General features: G+C 43.5%; 1 protein-coding gene across 3 annotated transcripts in view; it reads left to right on the forward strand.

Moving 5' to 3' along the window:
- The first annotated feature begins 7218 nt into the window (after positions 1–7218).
- Positions 7219–16770, forward strand: part of LOC126293667 (probable cytochrome P450 304a1) — a 76928-nt gene continuing 67376 nt past the window's right edge. For 2 of the 3 annotated variants that reach the window (XM_049986959.1, XM_049986961.1), the window contains exons 1-2: positions 7219–7319; positions 15820–16068. In XM_049986959.1, the coding sequence (XP_049842916.1) occupies positions 7229–7319; positions 15820–16068 (340 nt within the window). In that variant the 5' untranslated portion in view covers positions 7219–7228. The remainder of the gene's footprint in view (positions 7320–15819; positions 16069–16770) is intronic. The other variant, XM_049986960.1, reaches the window with a different exon arrangement.

Below are 16770 nucleotides of genomic sequence, written 5' to 3' on the forward strand. Positions count from 1 at the left end.
GGCTATTTGGTAAGCGTGATAGCGTTACGGAGATGTTTAGTAAACTCGAGTGGCAGACTGTGCAAGAGAGGCGCTCTGCATCGCGCTGTAGCTTGCTGTCCAGGTTTCGAGAGGGTGCGTTTCTGGATGAGATATCGAATATATTGCTTCCCCCTACTTATACCTCCCGAGGAGATCACGAATGTAAAATTAGAGAAAGATTCGAGCGCGCACGGAGGCTTTCCGGCAGTCGTTTCTCCCGCGACTTGAAAAGGAAAGGGAGGTAATGACAGTGGCACGTAAAGTGCCCTCCGCCACACACGGTTGGGTGGCTTGCGGAGTATAAATGTAGACGTGGTAGATGAAGGATCGTACAGCCGTACCATCGTTCGACTGTTGCGCAAACCCTCGTATGGATGACACTGAAATACTCACTGCTCAGCTGAAAAGCAATTCAAAGAGTTGAAAACACGTAAGTCGCCTGGCCCGGATGGAATCTCAATTCTGTTTTGCAGTGATTATTCTTCGGCAGTGACCCCTTAGCTGGCATTTATCGCGAATCTCTCGTTCGGCGCAAAGTCCCAAGCGACTAAAAAAAAGTGCAGGTGACTGCGGTATACAAGAAGGGTAAATTACAGACCAGTAACTCGTGCAGAATTCCTGGAGGTATTCTCGGTCTGAAAACAATAAATTTCCCTAAGAGAGGAAAGCTTTTGTCTCCAGATCAGCACGGATTCAGAAGCCATTCCTCGTACGAAACTCAGCTCGCCCTTCTCTCAAATGGCATCCAGCGAACCGTGGATGAAGGGGAGCAGACAGATTTCCCACTGCTAGATTTTCGGAAGACGTTTGATACGGAGCCCTACTGCACACTCTTAACGAAGGTACGAGCATACGGAAGAAGTTCCTAGCTATGTTCGTGACTCGTTCTTAAGTAACAGAACCCGCTACGTTGTCCTCTTCTGTGGTTTTCATCAGAAGCGTCCCAGGGAGGTCTCACAGGACCGCTTATGTCCTATATATACGTAAATCATCTGACGAACAGGTTGAGCGGCAATCTGTTTCCTGATGGCGCTGCTGTGTACGGCAAAGTGTCATAGTTTAATGACTGCAGCAAGCTATAGGATAAATTGGGTAGTTTGTGTGGTGAAACTTCAGCTGTCTCTAAATGCGGAAAGATGTAAATCATTTAAGATGTATAGGGAAGAGTATCCTGCAATGTTGGAATACATTTTGTAGTGTGCAGACTGACACACTCATTTCGGTGAAATATCTAGGCGTAACATTGCAAAGTATTATGAAATGGATCGAGCGTGTAAAGGCAGTAGTAGGCTCGAAGGTGAATGGTGGACTTAGATTAATTGGGAGAATTTTAGGAGAACGGAGCTAATTTGTGTAGGAGACTGCGTTCATATCTCTAATGCAACCCATTCTTGAGGGCCGCGTTGTAGCCGCGCGGTCTTGGGCGCCTTGCTACGGTTCGCGCGGCTCCCTCCTCCCCCCCCCCCCCCCAACTTGGAGGTTCGAGACCTCCCTCGGGCATAGGTATGTGAGTTGTCCTTAGCGTAAGTTAGTTTAAATTATCATTTATGTAAATCAGGAACAGCAGAGGGCCTGTGACACTACCTTGCGGAACGCCAGATATCAAATCTGTTCTATTCGATGATTTACCGTCTATCACTACGAACTGTGACCTCTCTGAGAGGAAATCACGAATCCAGTCACACAAGTGAGACGATACTCCATATGCACGCAATTTGATGAATAGTCGATTGTGAGGAACGGTATCAAAAGCCTTCTGGAAATCTAGGAATATGGAATCGATCTGAGATTCCTTGTCGACAGCAGTCATTACTTCATTGGAATAAAGAGCTAGCTGTGTTGCACAAGAGCGATATTTTCTGAATTGGTGTTGGTTATGAATCAATAAGTCATTATCCTTAAGGTGATTCATAATGTTCGACTACAGTATATGCTCCAAAATTCTACTGCAAATTGAGGTCAGTGAAACTGGTTTGTAATTCAGTGGATTTCTCCTGTTTCCTTTCTTAAATACTGGCGTCCCTGTGCTACTTTCCAGTCTTTAGGAACAGACCTTTCGTCAAGTGAGCGGTTGTATATGATTGCTAAGAAAGACAAAAGATAAGAGAAATCGAGGCTCATAGACCGTCGTTTTTACTGACTCTACCTGCAATAACAAATGGAAATGAAATGACTATCGTACAAGGTACCTTCGCCATGTGCTTGCGAAGTACATTACTGGCCATTAGAATTGCTACACCAAGAAGAAATTCAGATTACAAACGGGTATTCATTGAACAAATATATTATACTAAAACTGAAATGTGATTATATTTTCACGCAGTTTGGGTGCATAGATCATGAGAAATCAGTATCCATAACAACTACCTATGACCGTAATAACGGCCTTGATACGCCTGGGCATTGAGTCAAACAGAGCTTGGATGGCGTGTACACGTACAGCTGCCCATGCAGCTTCAACACGATAACACCATCAAGAGTAGTGACTGGCGTATTGTGACGAGCCAGTTGCTCGTCCACCATTGACCAATTGTTCTCAATTGGTGACAGATCTGGCGCTCCTGTCTGTGATGCAGCGTCAAGGGTAACTACTGCCATGGTCTCCGAGCTGATAGTCCATGCTGCTGCAAACGTCGTCGAACTGTTCGTGCAGATGGTTGTTGTCTTGCAAACGTCCCCATCTGTTGACTCAGGGATCGAGACGTGGCTGCACGATACGTTACAGCCATGCAGATAAGATGCCTGTCATCTCGACAGCTAGTGACACGAGGCTCTTTGGATCCAGCACGGCGTTCCGTATTACCCTCCTGAACCCACCGATTCCATATTCTGCTAACAGCCATTGGATCTCGCCCAATGCGAGCAGTAACGTCGCGATACGATAAACCGCAATCACTATAGGCTAAAATCCGACCTTTATCAAACTCGGAAACGTGATGGTACGCATTTTTCCTTACACGAGGCATCACAACAACGTTTCACCAGGCAACGCCGGTCAGCTGCTGTTTGTGTATAAGAAATCGGTTGGAAACTTTCCTCGTGTCAGCACGTTGTAGGTGTCGCCACCGGCGCCAACCTTGTGTGAATGCCCTGAAAAGCTAATATTTTGCATATCACAGCATCTTCTTCCTGTTGGTTAAATTTCACGTCTGTAGCACGTCATCTTCGTGGTGTAGCAATTTTAATGGCCAGTAGTGTATATAGTGTGAGCCAGCTGCCGCTACCGATGTCGTTTCATGCAATCTGCCATGTTATATCTGGCCTTCATAAACCATGCGCGAGATTTTGCGAACTATTAGCCCTAAAGAAAAAATGAAGAGGACCTTTTCGTAGGAAATTTAATGTGGTTAAATTTAGTACTGGGATACGTTTTCGCTGTAGGTCACAGCTTTTGGGTTATTAAAAAAAAACGTGGAAAAATGACGCTCAAACGCATCGGGTCCCCACAGTATAATAAGGAAATGTAGAGGACGGGACGCGTTAACTGCTGCGAAGCCTGTGCACGAACGCTCCGAATGCAATCGACAGTTCATGAAGTATGGTGTCTAAACGAAGGCTGTTGTAGAACCGATTAGTGAGGCATTTCATGTGGTGCGGAAACATGTCTGCAAGACACTATTCGAGTGCTTATGATGGTGGACAAGCAGTTTCTAACAGTACCACCACTTGCAAAGTAGGTTAGAAATCAGATTAATAATGTTGCTCACGCAGCTTAAGTTCGCTTTATGGGGCAATAACAAAGTTATTGCTTGTGGATGGTATCGTCAGAATGGAAATAATGAAGTCACTGTAAAAAAGTCATTAATTTGGCACTTATCTTGAATGGATTCCCACATAGATTTCGTCGAAGAAGTTATGGCTCATCTTGTTGATTCTAGGGTGATTCCACTTTGACTGCTAGAAGGTCCAGGTCTGTGTTTTAGCAATATTTGAAGACCTAACAAATGCGTTTTTCAGGAAATTCTTAATGATCAAAGAATCCCAGATCAGAACAATGGTATGGTAGAAGTAATTTTTGACTTGGTGTTCACGATCAACATTTTTATTAAACTTCTTGTAAATTCACATATACTACTTCTTAATTCTCACATCATCAAGAAAGCAGTTTTGTATCAATTTAATTTCCACTTTAACCAAACACAAGATTTGACTGTTCCTTTACAAAGCGAAATAACACCGTAACTTTTGCAAAGTGAAACCAGGACTGTTCTGTTCGCATTCGCGCCAGAACGGTTACAAGTAAGTCAAAGATTATGACAGTCCCACAGAAATGAATACACCCAAGAACCATATCACTGTAATACATCGATACATCGCAGTACCTATACATAAAAAAAACCAAATGTTGATATTGTCACAAAAACATGTCTGTTACTGCTCAGAAAAGTAGTACGATATTACTGGTATCGAGAACTGGGGTTGGAGTGCCGTAATGGTCGCGTAAATAAAGAACCATTACAAGCTGGACGACTGGAGTCCGGTAAAAGTGTCACTATTATGGCCACGATAGCCCGTGTGTCCGAGAGTGTCAACATGCGATTAAGAAAAGCCACTGAATGTGGGAATGCCGTGCGGAAGCAAGCCGGTGCTCGTACACCGAGCACCACACCACAAGAAGATCGATACGCGGCCCCAGTGGCAAAAAAATCTCACACCTAAGCAGATCGCTCCAGACCTTCCAACCGCTGTCGGTAGATGTGTGTCTGCCAAAACCAGTTCGTGGTGATGAAATCAGGCCGTTTTGTGTGCTCGGAAGCCTTTCAAATGGATCCCACTTTAATCACGCCATCATCGAGAAAGAGTTCCTTGGTGCAGGGAGCACGTCACTTGAAGTCAGAAACAGCGGTCTAGAATGATGTTGGTCCACGAGTCCTGCTTCAGTGGGGCAAGTGATTCTGGCCACCAATTTTACACGATTGTCCACTGATCGTGACGGGGCCAAATATCTCACGAAATGAGCGTCAAACGAAAAAACTGCAAAGAACGAAACTTGTCTAGCTTGAATGGGGAAACCAGATGGCGCTATGGTTGTCGCGCTAGATTGCGCTGCCATAAGTCAAACGGATATCAACGGCGTTTTTTAAAAATAGGAACCCCCTTTTTATTATATATACGTGTAGTTCGTAAAGAAGTATGAATGTTTTAGTTGGACTACTTTTTTCACTTTGTGATAGATGGCGCTGTAATAGTCAGAAACGTATAAGTACGTGGTATCACGTAACATTCCTCCAGCACTGACGGTATTTGCGTAGTGTTAAAATGGACCGTTTACTAATTGCGGAAAAGGTCGATATCGTGTTGATGTATGGCTATTGTGATCAAAATGCCCAACGAGCGTGTGCTATGTATGCTGCTCGGTATCCTGGACATCATTCGAGTGTCCGGACCGTTCGCTTGGTAGTTACGTTATTTAAGGAAACAGGAAGTGTTCAGCCACATGTGAAACGTCAACCACGACCTGCATCAAATGATGATGCCCAAGTAGGTGTTATATATGTTGTGGGCAGCCATTATGCACAGTGACCGAACGCCGCTCCATACCTTTGCGCAAAGTAGCGTTTCAGTACAGCGGTATTGCAGGGAGATCATTCTGGTTTATGTCCGTCTGTTTAGGGGTGCAGTAGGTCCCGCCTTTCTGTTTATAGACGACAATGCAAGCCCACAGGGCTGCTGAGGTGGCGGACACAACGAGAAGTGAAGATATTGACGGTATAAAATGCCCTGCGTTCTCTCTGGACCTACACCCTACATAGCATGCCTCGGATGCTCTAGGCAGAATTGTTTCCCACCGAACACCCCCTGTTACAACCGAGGAGGAGCTGAAAATCGGCTTGAGAGAGGAGCGTGACAATGTGCCCCGAAGAAGTTGTTTGCAGATGACGCTGTACTTTTCCGTCTAGTAAAATCATCAGACGATCAATTCCAATTACAAAATTATGTAGAGAGAATTTCTGTATGGTGCGAAAAGTGGCAATTGGCACTAAGCGAAGAAAAGTGCGAGGTCATCCACATGGGTACTAAAAGAAATCCGATGAATTTTGGGCATACGATAAATCGCACAAATCTAAGGGCTGTCAATTAGACTAAATACCTAGGAATTACAATTACGAGCAACTTAAATTGGAAAGACCACATAGATAATATTGTGGGGAAATCGAAACAAAGAATGCGCTTTGTTGGCAGAACACGTAGAAGATGCGACAACCCCACTAAAGAGACAGCCTACATTACACTTGTCCGTCCTCTGCTGGAATACTGCTGTGTGATGTGGGATCCTTACCGGGTAGGATTGACAGAGGACATCGAAAAAGTGCAAAGAAGGGCAGCTCGTTTCGTGTTATCGCGCAATAGGGGTGAGAGTGTCACTGACATGGGGTGGCAGTCACTGGAATAAAGGCGCTTTTCTTCGCGGCGAGATTTATTTACGAAACTTCAATCGCCAACTTTCTCTTCCGAATGCGAAAATATTTTGTTGATACCCACCTACGTAGGGAGAAATGATCATCATAATAAAATAAGAGAAATCTGAACTCGAACGGAAAGGTTTAGGTGTTCGTTTTTCCCACGCGCCCTTCGAGAGTGGAATGGTAGAGAAGTAGTATGAAAATGGTTCGCTGAACCAACTGCCAAACGCAGAAGTGTGAATTGCAGAGTAACCATGTAGATGTAGACGAAGAGTCTAGTAACTAGTGCTAATAATAGGTGGAAAACGTGTATTAGTGCCCGACGGGGGCATATTCCACACTGAGAGTCCGATAGCGCCCATTATGTTGAGAGTTTGAACTGTGCAAAACATTAACGTTATTTGTGTCTTTTATCCTGCTTTCCCGTGTGGTGCAATCTGCACCATTTTTCGCTATAAATACACCGCTTCATCTCTGTTAAGTATGTGCTGTGTCTCATGCTGTCCATCATTGCCTGCGATTATTCCTGTCCAACAATGCGTCTGTTCCTTAGCAACTGTGAAGCATTGTAGTTCGCCGAGGTAAGCCTATGACTTCCCTTAAACCACCTCACGATGCGGATGTTCTGAATCTGGCGTATCAGGTGCACCCCGTCCAGATGACTGACTATCTTTACGAGCTGTCACGAGCACACCTGTTTTGTGCCGTTCCCCGCCCATTAAACAGGCATTAGCCGCTGCGTCTAAGGGGAAAGCCGAAAACAGCTCTGTGTACGGACGCAGTTTTGGTCTGCGCCAGGAGCCATGCTGACGTTATTCCTGGTGGCAGCGCTGGCCGTGGTGCTTGTTATGCTCTACAGGGAGCTCCTCGCATGGCCTAAAAACTTCCCGCCCGGTGAGTCAAATGGGACTTTTAACCTCGCTGCTCTTCCCATTAGACGCTCAGAGGACGATGGCGGACGTCAATGATTCGCAAGTTAATCAGCTACTGGTATTTACTTTAGATTCAGTTCTGATCCAGATATCCACTACGAAAATAATTATAAGAAAGATGCTCCACAATTGCCACCTTTAATAATCTTTGTTAACGACTGTTTCGACTCTTATCGTCACCGTCAAGTATCTCCGAATACAATTTTGGTGAAAATCTATACAAATGTGGGTGATTTCCAAGAATGATTGCCTCTCGAAGTCGCGGGGTCCAAACGATACATATCGAACGTGCTATCCTAAATTGAACAACGGACTCTGGTGGCGGGCGTTATGAGTATGTTTACCGTGGTCACTGCAGCATCTACAAAAGAAGAGTGTTACAAAAGTACTGGCAATTACACAGGAGACGACGTCCATGTGATGTGTACGCTAGGGGAACAGTTCCCTTTTTGCCATTAGTTCGCGGAGGAGTGTAACTTAAAGCAACTTAGGGGACGACGGAAAACAGATAAACATGACGATCACAAATAATTGACCATAACGCCCGCCACTAGAGTCGCGTGCTCGATTTACGATCGCACGTTCCGTATGTAGCGTTCGGACCCCGCGACTTCGAGACGTAATCATTCTTGGAAATTACCCAAATGTGAATGTCATTTATATCAAAGTGACTATTCGTCGTTCGGAACTGCAGCGCTCGTATTTATTCCGTGTTTCCATTCGAAATTCCTGGATCTAGGTTCCGCTTTTTATGTAAAACAATGTTTTTTCTTGTTACCCAAACATGTTTCGGCACCTCTGTACCATCATCAGTGGGATTTGTTTATTGAAAAACGTTACAAAGTGACCTTTTTTGAGGTTTAACTGGTCTAAGAAAATGAGGCCTAAATACAGTTTTTTGGCTTTTGGCCTCATTTTGTTAGATCGGGTGTAACTTAAAATATATCACCCTTTTACAGTTTATCTATGAACAAAACCCTCTGATGATGGTACAGAGGTACCGAAACATGTGTTTGGGTAACAAGAAAAAACATTGTTTTGCATAAAAGGCGGAACCTACTTCCAGTAAAGTGGCTAAATTGTACTCACATCTACAATAATGCGACGTCCGCATGACGTCGGTAGCGAACTGTCTTATAATTCACTGATTTGAATCGATAGTAAATGACACACACACACACACACACACGTATATATATATATATATATATATATATATATATATATATATATATATATATATATATGTGTGTGTGTGTGTGTGTGTGTGTGTGTGTGTGTGTGTGTGTGTGTGTGTGTGTGTGTGTGTGCGTGTGTGTGTGAAAATAATACGTTAGTTATGTTTCGACAGTAGTTTGGGACTTCTACTCTAACGACGTATTTACAAAGATTATCCCACACAGATCAACAACAACATAATTTTACTAACCAAATGTTGTCACTATTATCTGTGTTTGTTGCATATGTTATTTCTGATTTATTCTTTTTCCTGTTCTAAAACTTCAATAAAGTATCTGAAGAATTATTTCCGTCTAAAGTCTGTATAATCTGGCAAGACGTAATCCACACGTTCACTGCAAGATAACAACGGTGAAGTCACTGATGACAGTGCCACTAAAAAAGAGTTATTAAACACGGTTTTCCGAAACACCTTCACCAAAAAAGACGAAGTAAATATTCCTGAATTCCAATAAAGGACAAGTGCCAAGGTCATAAACATAGAAACAGATATCCTCGGTGTAGCAAAGCAGCTTAAATCACTTAATAAAGACAACGCCTCCAGTCCAGATTGTATACCAGTCAGGTTCCTCTCAGAGTACGCTGATACAATAGCTCCATATTTAGCCGTTATACACAACCTCTCGCTCATAGAAAGTTCCGTACCTAAAGTCTGGAAAATTGCTGAAGTCACACCCAAACGCAAAAAAGGAAGTAGGAGTAATCCGCTGAATTACAGGCCCATATCACTAACGTCGATTTTGGAACATATACTGTGTTCGAGCATTATGAATTACGTCGAAGAAGGCGACTTATTGACATGTAGCATGGATTCAGAAACTATCGTTCTTGCGAAACACAACTAGCTCTTTATACTCATGAAGTAATGAGTGCTATCGACAGGGGATGTCAAATTGATTCCATGTTTTTTTGATTTCCAAAAGGCTTTCGACGCCGTTCCTCACAAGCCTCTTCAAACCAAACTGAGTGCCTATAGAATATCGCCTCAGTTGTGCGACTGAATTCGTGATTTCCTGTGAGAAAGGTCACAGTTCGTAGTAATAGACGGAAATTCATCGGGCAAAACAGAAGAAATATCCGTCGTTCGCAAGGAAGTGTTATAAGCCTCTATTGTTCCTGAACTATATTAACGACATAGGAGACAATCTGAGTAGCAGTCTTAGGCTGTTTGCAGATGATGCTGTCATTTACCGTCTTGTAAAGTCATCACATGATCAAAACAAATTGCAATATGATTTAGATAACTTGTCAGTATGGTGCGGGAAGTAGCAGTTGACCCTGAATAAAGAAAAGTGTGAAGTTATTCAGATAAGCACAAAAAGAAATCCGCTAAATACTTAGGGATTACAATTACAAATAACCTGAACTTGAACGACCACATATATAATGTTGTGGGTAGAGCAAACCAAAGACTGCGGTTCATTGGCAGAACACTTTAAAGGTGCAACAGTTCTACTAATAAAGAGACTGCTTACACCACGCTTGTCCGCCCTATTCTGGAGTATTGCTGTGCGGTGTGGGATCCGCATCAGGTGGGACTGACGGATGACATTGAAAAAGTTTAAAGAAGGGCAGCTCGTTTTGTATTGTCTCGAAATAGGGGAGATAGTGTCACAGACATAATACGTGAATTGGAGTGGCAATCATCAAAACGTGCTTTTCTTTGCGACGGGATCTTCTCATGAAATTTCAAGCGCCAGTTTTCTCATCCGATAGCGAAAACGTTCTGTTGGCACCCACCTACACGGGGGCAAATGATCATCATGATAAAATAAGAGAAATCAGAGCTCGCACAGAAAAATTTAAGTGCTCGTTTTTCCCGCGCGCTTATCGAGAGTGGAACGGTAGAGAGACAGCTTGAAGAAGGTTCATTGAACCTTCTGCCAGACGCTTTATTGTGAATAGCAGAGTAATCACGTAGATGTAGATATAATATTTCTTGTGACTATTTTCTTATGTGTACATAGATTTTTAATTCTTCAAGAAGGTTCACTTCAAGAGCTTTTGGCATTCTCTGCAAGATTTGCAATTTTTTTATTGAATTAGCAGTGTGGTTTTGATTTTTCAAATGTAACCTGTTCTTTTATATATGACGTTAAAATTTCTTCCTGATTGGCCAATGTAAGAATTATTACTTTAATATAAATAACATTCACATTTATACACGGTATTACCAAAACTATGTTCGCAGGTACTTGACAATGGCGATAAATGCCGAAACAGTATGTCATGAATTAAGATTAGTTATTATAAGCAGCTATTCTGGTTCAACTTTCTAATAATCATGTCATTATCTACATCTACATCTACATCTACATGACTACTCTGCAATTCACATTTAAGTGCTTGGCAGAGGGTTCATCGAACCACAATCATACTATCTCTCTACTATTCCACTCCCGAACAGCGAGCGGGAAAAACGAACACCTAAACCTTTCTGTTCGAGCTCTGATTTCTCTTATTTTATTTTGATGATCATTCCTACCTATGTAGGTTGGGCTCAACAAAATCTTTTCGCATTCGGAAGAGAAAGTTGGTGACTGAAATTTCGTAAGAAGGTCTCGCCGCGACGAAAAACGTCTATGCTGTAATGACTTCCATCCCAACTCGCTTACCATATCTGCCACACTCTCTCCCCTATAACGCGATAATACAAAACGAGCTGCCCTTTTTTGCACCCTTTCGATGTCCTCCGTCAATCCCACCTGGTAAGGATCCCACACCGCGCAGCAATATTCTAACAGAGGACGAACGAGTGTAGTGTAAGCTGTCTCTTTAGTGGACTTGTTGCATCTGCTAAGTGTCCTGCCAATGAAACGCAACCTTTGGCTCGCCTTCCCGACAATATTATCTATGTGGTCCTTCCAACTGAAGTTGTTCGTAATTTTAACACCCAGGTACTTAGTTGAATTGACAGCCTTGAGAATTGTACTATTTATCGAATAATCGAATTCCAACGGATTTCTTTTGGAACTCATGTGGATCATCTCACACTTTTCGTTATTTAGCGTCAACTGCCACCTGACACACCATACAGCAATCTTTTCTAAATCGCTTTGCAGCTGATACTGGTCTTCGGATGACCTTACTAGACGGTAAATTACAGCATCATCTGCGAACAGTCTAAGAGAACTGCTCAGATTGTCACCCAGGTCATTTATATAGATCAGGAACAGTAGAGGTCCCAGGACGCTTCCCTGGGGAATACCTGATATCACTTCAGTTTTACTCGATGATTTGCCGTCTATTACTACGAACTGCGACCTTCCTGACAGGAAATCACGAATGCAGTCGCACAACTGAGACGATACCCCATAGCTCCGCAGCTTGATTAGAAGTCGCTTGTGAGGAACGGTGTCAAAAGCTTTCCGGAAATCTAGAAATACGGAATCAACTTGAGATCCCCTGTCGATAGCGGCCATTACTTCGTGCGAATAAAGAGCTAGCTGCGTTGCACAAGAGCGATGTTTTCTGAAGCCATGCTGATTACGTGTCAATAGATCGTTCCCTTCGAGGTGGTTCATAATGTTTGAATACAGTATATGCTCCAAAACCCTACTGCAAACCGACGTCAATGATATAGGTCTGTAGTTAAATGGATTACTCCTACTACCCTTCTTAAACACTGGTGCGACCTGCGCAATTTATGTGACATTCATTGTGCTTCTGGCTGCTGTACCATTTGAAAGTGTAACAGCTGAACGGAGCGAGTTGTGGTGGTTGCAAGTACTACGAGAAATGCGTGCTTGAACACATCTGGGGAGGGGGGAGGGGGATTTAATTAAAGTTTAGCTAGTCACAGAAATCCATGGTGGGCTGTAATTGTCGTACGGCTGCGAAACTGGTTGGATGTCCTAATGCGTTAATGCGGAATCGATTTACGTTGGAAAAAATATTACTTCCACTTTTGACCATCAGGTGCGTATCTGGCGCTGTGAATGCAAAAAGGACATATCGAAATGTTTCCATACGTAATGTCCTAGCAACGGGACGTGAGCAGAAGAGGTCAGTAAAGTGAAAAAGGCGTAACGTAGATTTTATAATTAACAGTCGCTTACGCAATTTGTTATATATGAGCACCGGAGTCGTCGATGAGATGCTGTACAGCGCTAGATTTGCACCTTGTGGCTAAAACTGAAACGATTTTTTTCCCCTACCAACCAAGTTGTGCTGCCATACGATAACTACAGCCGACAGCGGACCTCTGTGAGTATGTGCTCTTCAATTATAACCACCCGCTACGAGTAAGTCCAGATGGTGGCTAAACCTACTGCTTGCATTGATGTATTTGACCACTAACGGCACGTGTGCACTGTCCTCGATATATCAGGAGTGATCAGCACTGTGTTCTGTGTAAATGTGAGTTCATTAATGTTGGGATTAAGAGAATTAGAACGTGAGCAAATTGTTGTTGCTCGGCTGATGGGCGCTACCACAATCTGGTAGCCGAACCGTTCATTGTTTCGAGAGCCATCATATCGAAGATTTATACCACATACAAGGTAAGGGGAAAACATCATTAGCAAAGTGACGGATATGAAAATTATCGAACTATCAATTTAATAACTCACGGCTGTAAAATGTTGACAAGAATTCTTTACAGACGAATGCAAAAACTGGTAGAACCGGGCCTCGGGGAAGATCAGTTTGGATTTCGTAGAAATGTTAGAACACGTGAGACTATACTGACCCTACGACTTATCTTAGAAGACAGACTAAGGAAGGGTAGCCTACGTTTCCAGCATTTGTAGACTTAGAGAAAGCTTTCGACAATGTTGACTGGAATACTCTCTTTCAAATTCTGAAGGTACAGGGGTAAAATACAGGGAGAGAAAGGCTATTTACAATTTGTACAGAAACCAGATGGCAGTTACAAGAGTCGAGGGACATGAAAGGGAAGCAGTGGTTGGGAAGGGAGTGAGACAGGGTTGTACCCTCTCTCCGATATTATTCAATGTGTATATTGAGCAGGCAGTAAAGGAAACAAAACAAAAATTCGGAGTAGAAATTAAAATATTGAGGTTCGTCGATGACATTGTAATTCTGTCGGAGGCAGCAAAGGACTTGGAAGGGCAGTTGAACGGAATGGATAGTGTCTTGAAAGGAGGATATAAGATGAACATCAACAAAAGCAAAGCGAGGATAATGGAATGTAGTCGAATTAAGTCAGGTTATGCTGAGGGAATTAGATTAGGAAATGAGACACTAAAAGTAGTAAAGGAGGTTTGCTACTTGGGGAGCAAAATAACTGATGATGGTTGAAGTAGAAAGGATATAAAACGTAGACTGGCAATGGCAAGGAAAGCGTTTCTGAAGAAGAGAAATTTGTTAACATCGAGTAAAGATTTAAGAGTCAGGAAGTCGCTTCTGAAAGTATTTGTATGGAGTGTAGCCATGTATGGAAGTGAAACATGGACAATAAATAATTTGGAAAAGAAGAGAATAGAAGCCTTCTAAATGTGGTGCTACAGAAGAATGCTGAAGATTAGATGGGTAGATCACATAACTAATGAGGAGGCACTGAATAGAAGTGGAGAGAAGAGAAATTTGTGGCACAACTTGACTAGGAGAATGGAACGGTTGGTAGGGCATGTTCTGAGGCAACAAGGAAGGGATCACCAATTAAGTACTGGAGGGTAGCGTGGAGGGTAAAAAGCTTAGATGGAGAGTAAGAGATGGTCTCCCTCTACGATTTTGACCCTCCACGCTGCCCTCCACTACTAAGCTGGTGATCCTTTGATGCCTCAGAACATGTCCTACCAACCGATCCCTGCTTCTAGTCAACTTGTGCCACAAGCTCCTCTTCTCCCCAGTTCTGTTCAATACTTCCTCATTAGTTATGTGAACAACCCATCTAATCTTCAGCATTCTTCTGTAGCACCACATTTCGAAAGCTTCTATTCTCTTCTTGTCTAAGCTATTTATCGCCCACGTTTCACTTCCATACATGGCTACACTCCATACAAATACTTTCAGAAACGACTACCTGACATTTAAATCTATACTCGATGTTAACACATTCCTCTTCTTCAGAAACGCTTTCCTTGCCATTGCCAGTCTACATTTTATATCCTCTCTACATCGACCATCAACCATTATATTGCTCCCCAAATAGCCAAATTAAATTATTACTTTAAGTGTCTCGTTTCCTAATCTAATTCCCTCGTCATCACCCGACTTAATTCGACTACATTCCATTACCCTTGTTTTGCTTTTGTTGATGCTCATCTTATATCCTCCTTTCAAGACACTGTCCATTCCGTTCAACTGCTCTTCCAAGTCCTTTGCTGTCTCTGACAGAATTACAATGTCATCGGCGAACCTCAAAGTTTTTATTTCTTCTCCATGGATTTTAATACATACATCGAATTTTTCTTTTGTTTCCTTTACTGCTTGCTCAATATACAGATTGAATAACATCGGGGAGACGCTACAACCCTGTCTCACTCCCTTCCCAACCACTGCTTCCCTTTCATGTCCCTCGACTCTTATTACTGCCCTCTGCTTTCTGTACAAATTGTAAATAGCCTATCTCTCCCTGTATTTTACCCCTGCCACCTTCAGAATTTGAAAGAGAGTATTCCAGTCAACATTGTCAAAAGCTTCCTTTAAGTAGTCCGTAATAGATAAAAATCACTTATCGATTCTGTATCTATGACGAACTATTATCGATAGTTACATTTTATCTTTGACTAGCTTTCTCTCTGCTACTATGTGCAAGCTAGACCACCCCCACTTTCCTCGGTATTTACGCCGCTCTCCGACGCCCGACTCGTCAGTCGGCAGGACTCAGCAGGACCACCCATACCTCTGAGGATGTCCAACATAGTAATGGACGAAACGTTAGGAATAGAATAATTCCATGGACCACGGCCATATAACCCGGAAGAATTATCAACAGCAGTAGCATCCGGTCGTGAAAGCCTTCATTGTATGATTAGCAGTTGATATCCGTTTGACCTACGGCAGCGCCATCTAGCGGGGCAACCTGGTTTCCTCCTTCAAGCTAGACGAGTTTCGTTCTTTGTGGTTTTTTCGGTTGACGCTTATTTCCTGAGATATTTCGCCCGGTCACTATCAATGGACCAACATGTATATCCATTCCGAGGAGACTGGAAGCTGTTATGCATGTCAGAGTGTTTCTTACACGCATTAGGCGTGGTACCATGTCTTACCCACTGCCTGTACTTTACGTAGCGCTTTCCTCGCCTGCCCTGCCCCAGGCCCTTGCCGGCTGCCGGTGTGGGGCAGCTACTGGTGGCTGGTTCTCACGGACTGCCGCCGCATCCCCCAGGCGCTGCGCCGGCTGAGCGCCGACTACCGCACCACCACTCTGGGGCTATTCCTGGGGCCGTTCCCGGCCGTCTACGTCACAGACGAGGCCTCCATCCGGCAGCTGCTCTCCAGGCCTGAGTTCCAGGGCCGCCAGAACAACGTACTCTCCGAGACGCGCACCTTCAACAGGAACCTCGGTCAGCACCGCTCATTACATGCCACACGTGTTTACACCACTGGGTGACTATTCCGTATCTTTCCGCCACTGTGCCGATCGTTTCGGAACTCAATAGTACCGAACGGTCTAGTACTCGAATTAGAGTCTCTGCGTTATTCAGTATGCATTTCGGTAGCGATACCGTTCGGGACTAGAGGACCGAAACGCTGTTGTCGGTTCGTGTCGCACTGCAGCGCGCTCAGCGCCACGAACACGAAGCGGATAGCAGACGTCAGAGGCGCGCTATTCTTCCAAGTACCGAAAATTGTGTTTACGTTGCCATAACGCATTCCATCGACCTGACGTGCCCGCCTTCATCAGCCTTGCCTCCTCCTTAACAGTATCAGGCGCAGTACATCCATTTCCGTGATCCTCAGCTGAAATACATCAAAATTATTACTTTCTCTGACTACATGTTTCCATGCATGCATAATAACAATAGCGTATTTGACTGTATTCTGCATATTGTCGTAAATGCCGCATTATGTCATCTTATTCTCATATTCCTCAGGAGTAGACAACATTCCATTAGAACTACTGACGGCCTTGGGAGAGCCAGTCCTTAAAAAACTCTACCATCTGGTGAGCAAGATGTATGAGACAGGCGAAATACCCTCAGACTTCAAGAAGAATATAATAATTCCAATCCCAAAGATAGCAGGTGTTGACAGATGTGAAAATT

The sequence above is a fragment of the Schistocerca gregaria genome, chromosome 10 (genome assembly GCF_023897955.1).
Source record: "Schistocerca gregaria isolate iqSchGreg1 chromosome 10, iqSchGreg1.2, whole genome shotgun sequence".
Taxonomy (NCBI): Eukaryota; Metazoa; Arthropoda; class Insecta; order Orthoptera; family Acrididae; genus Schistocerca; species Schistocerca gregaria.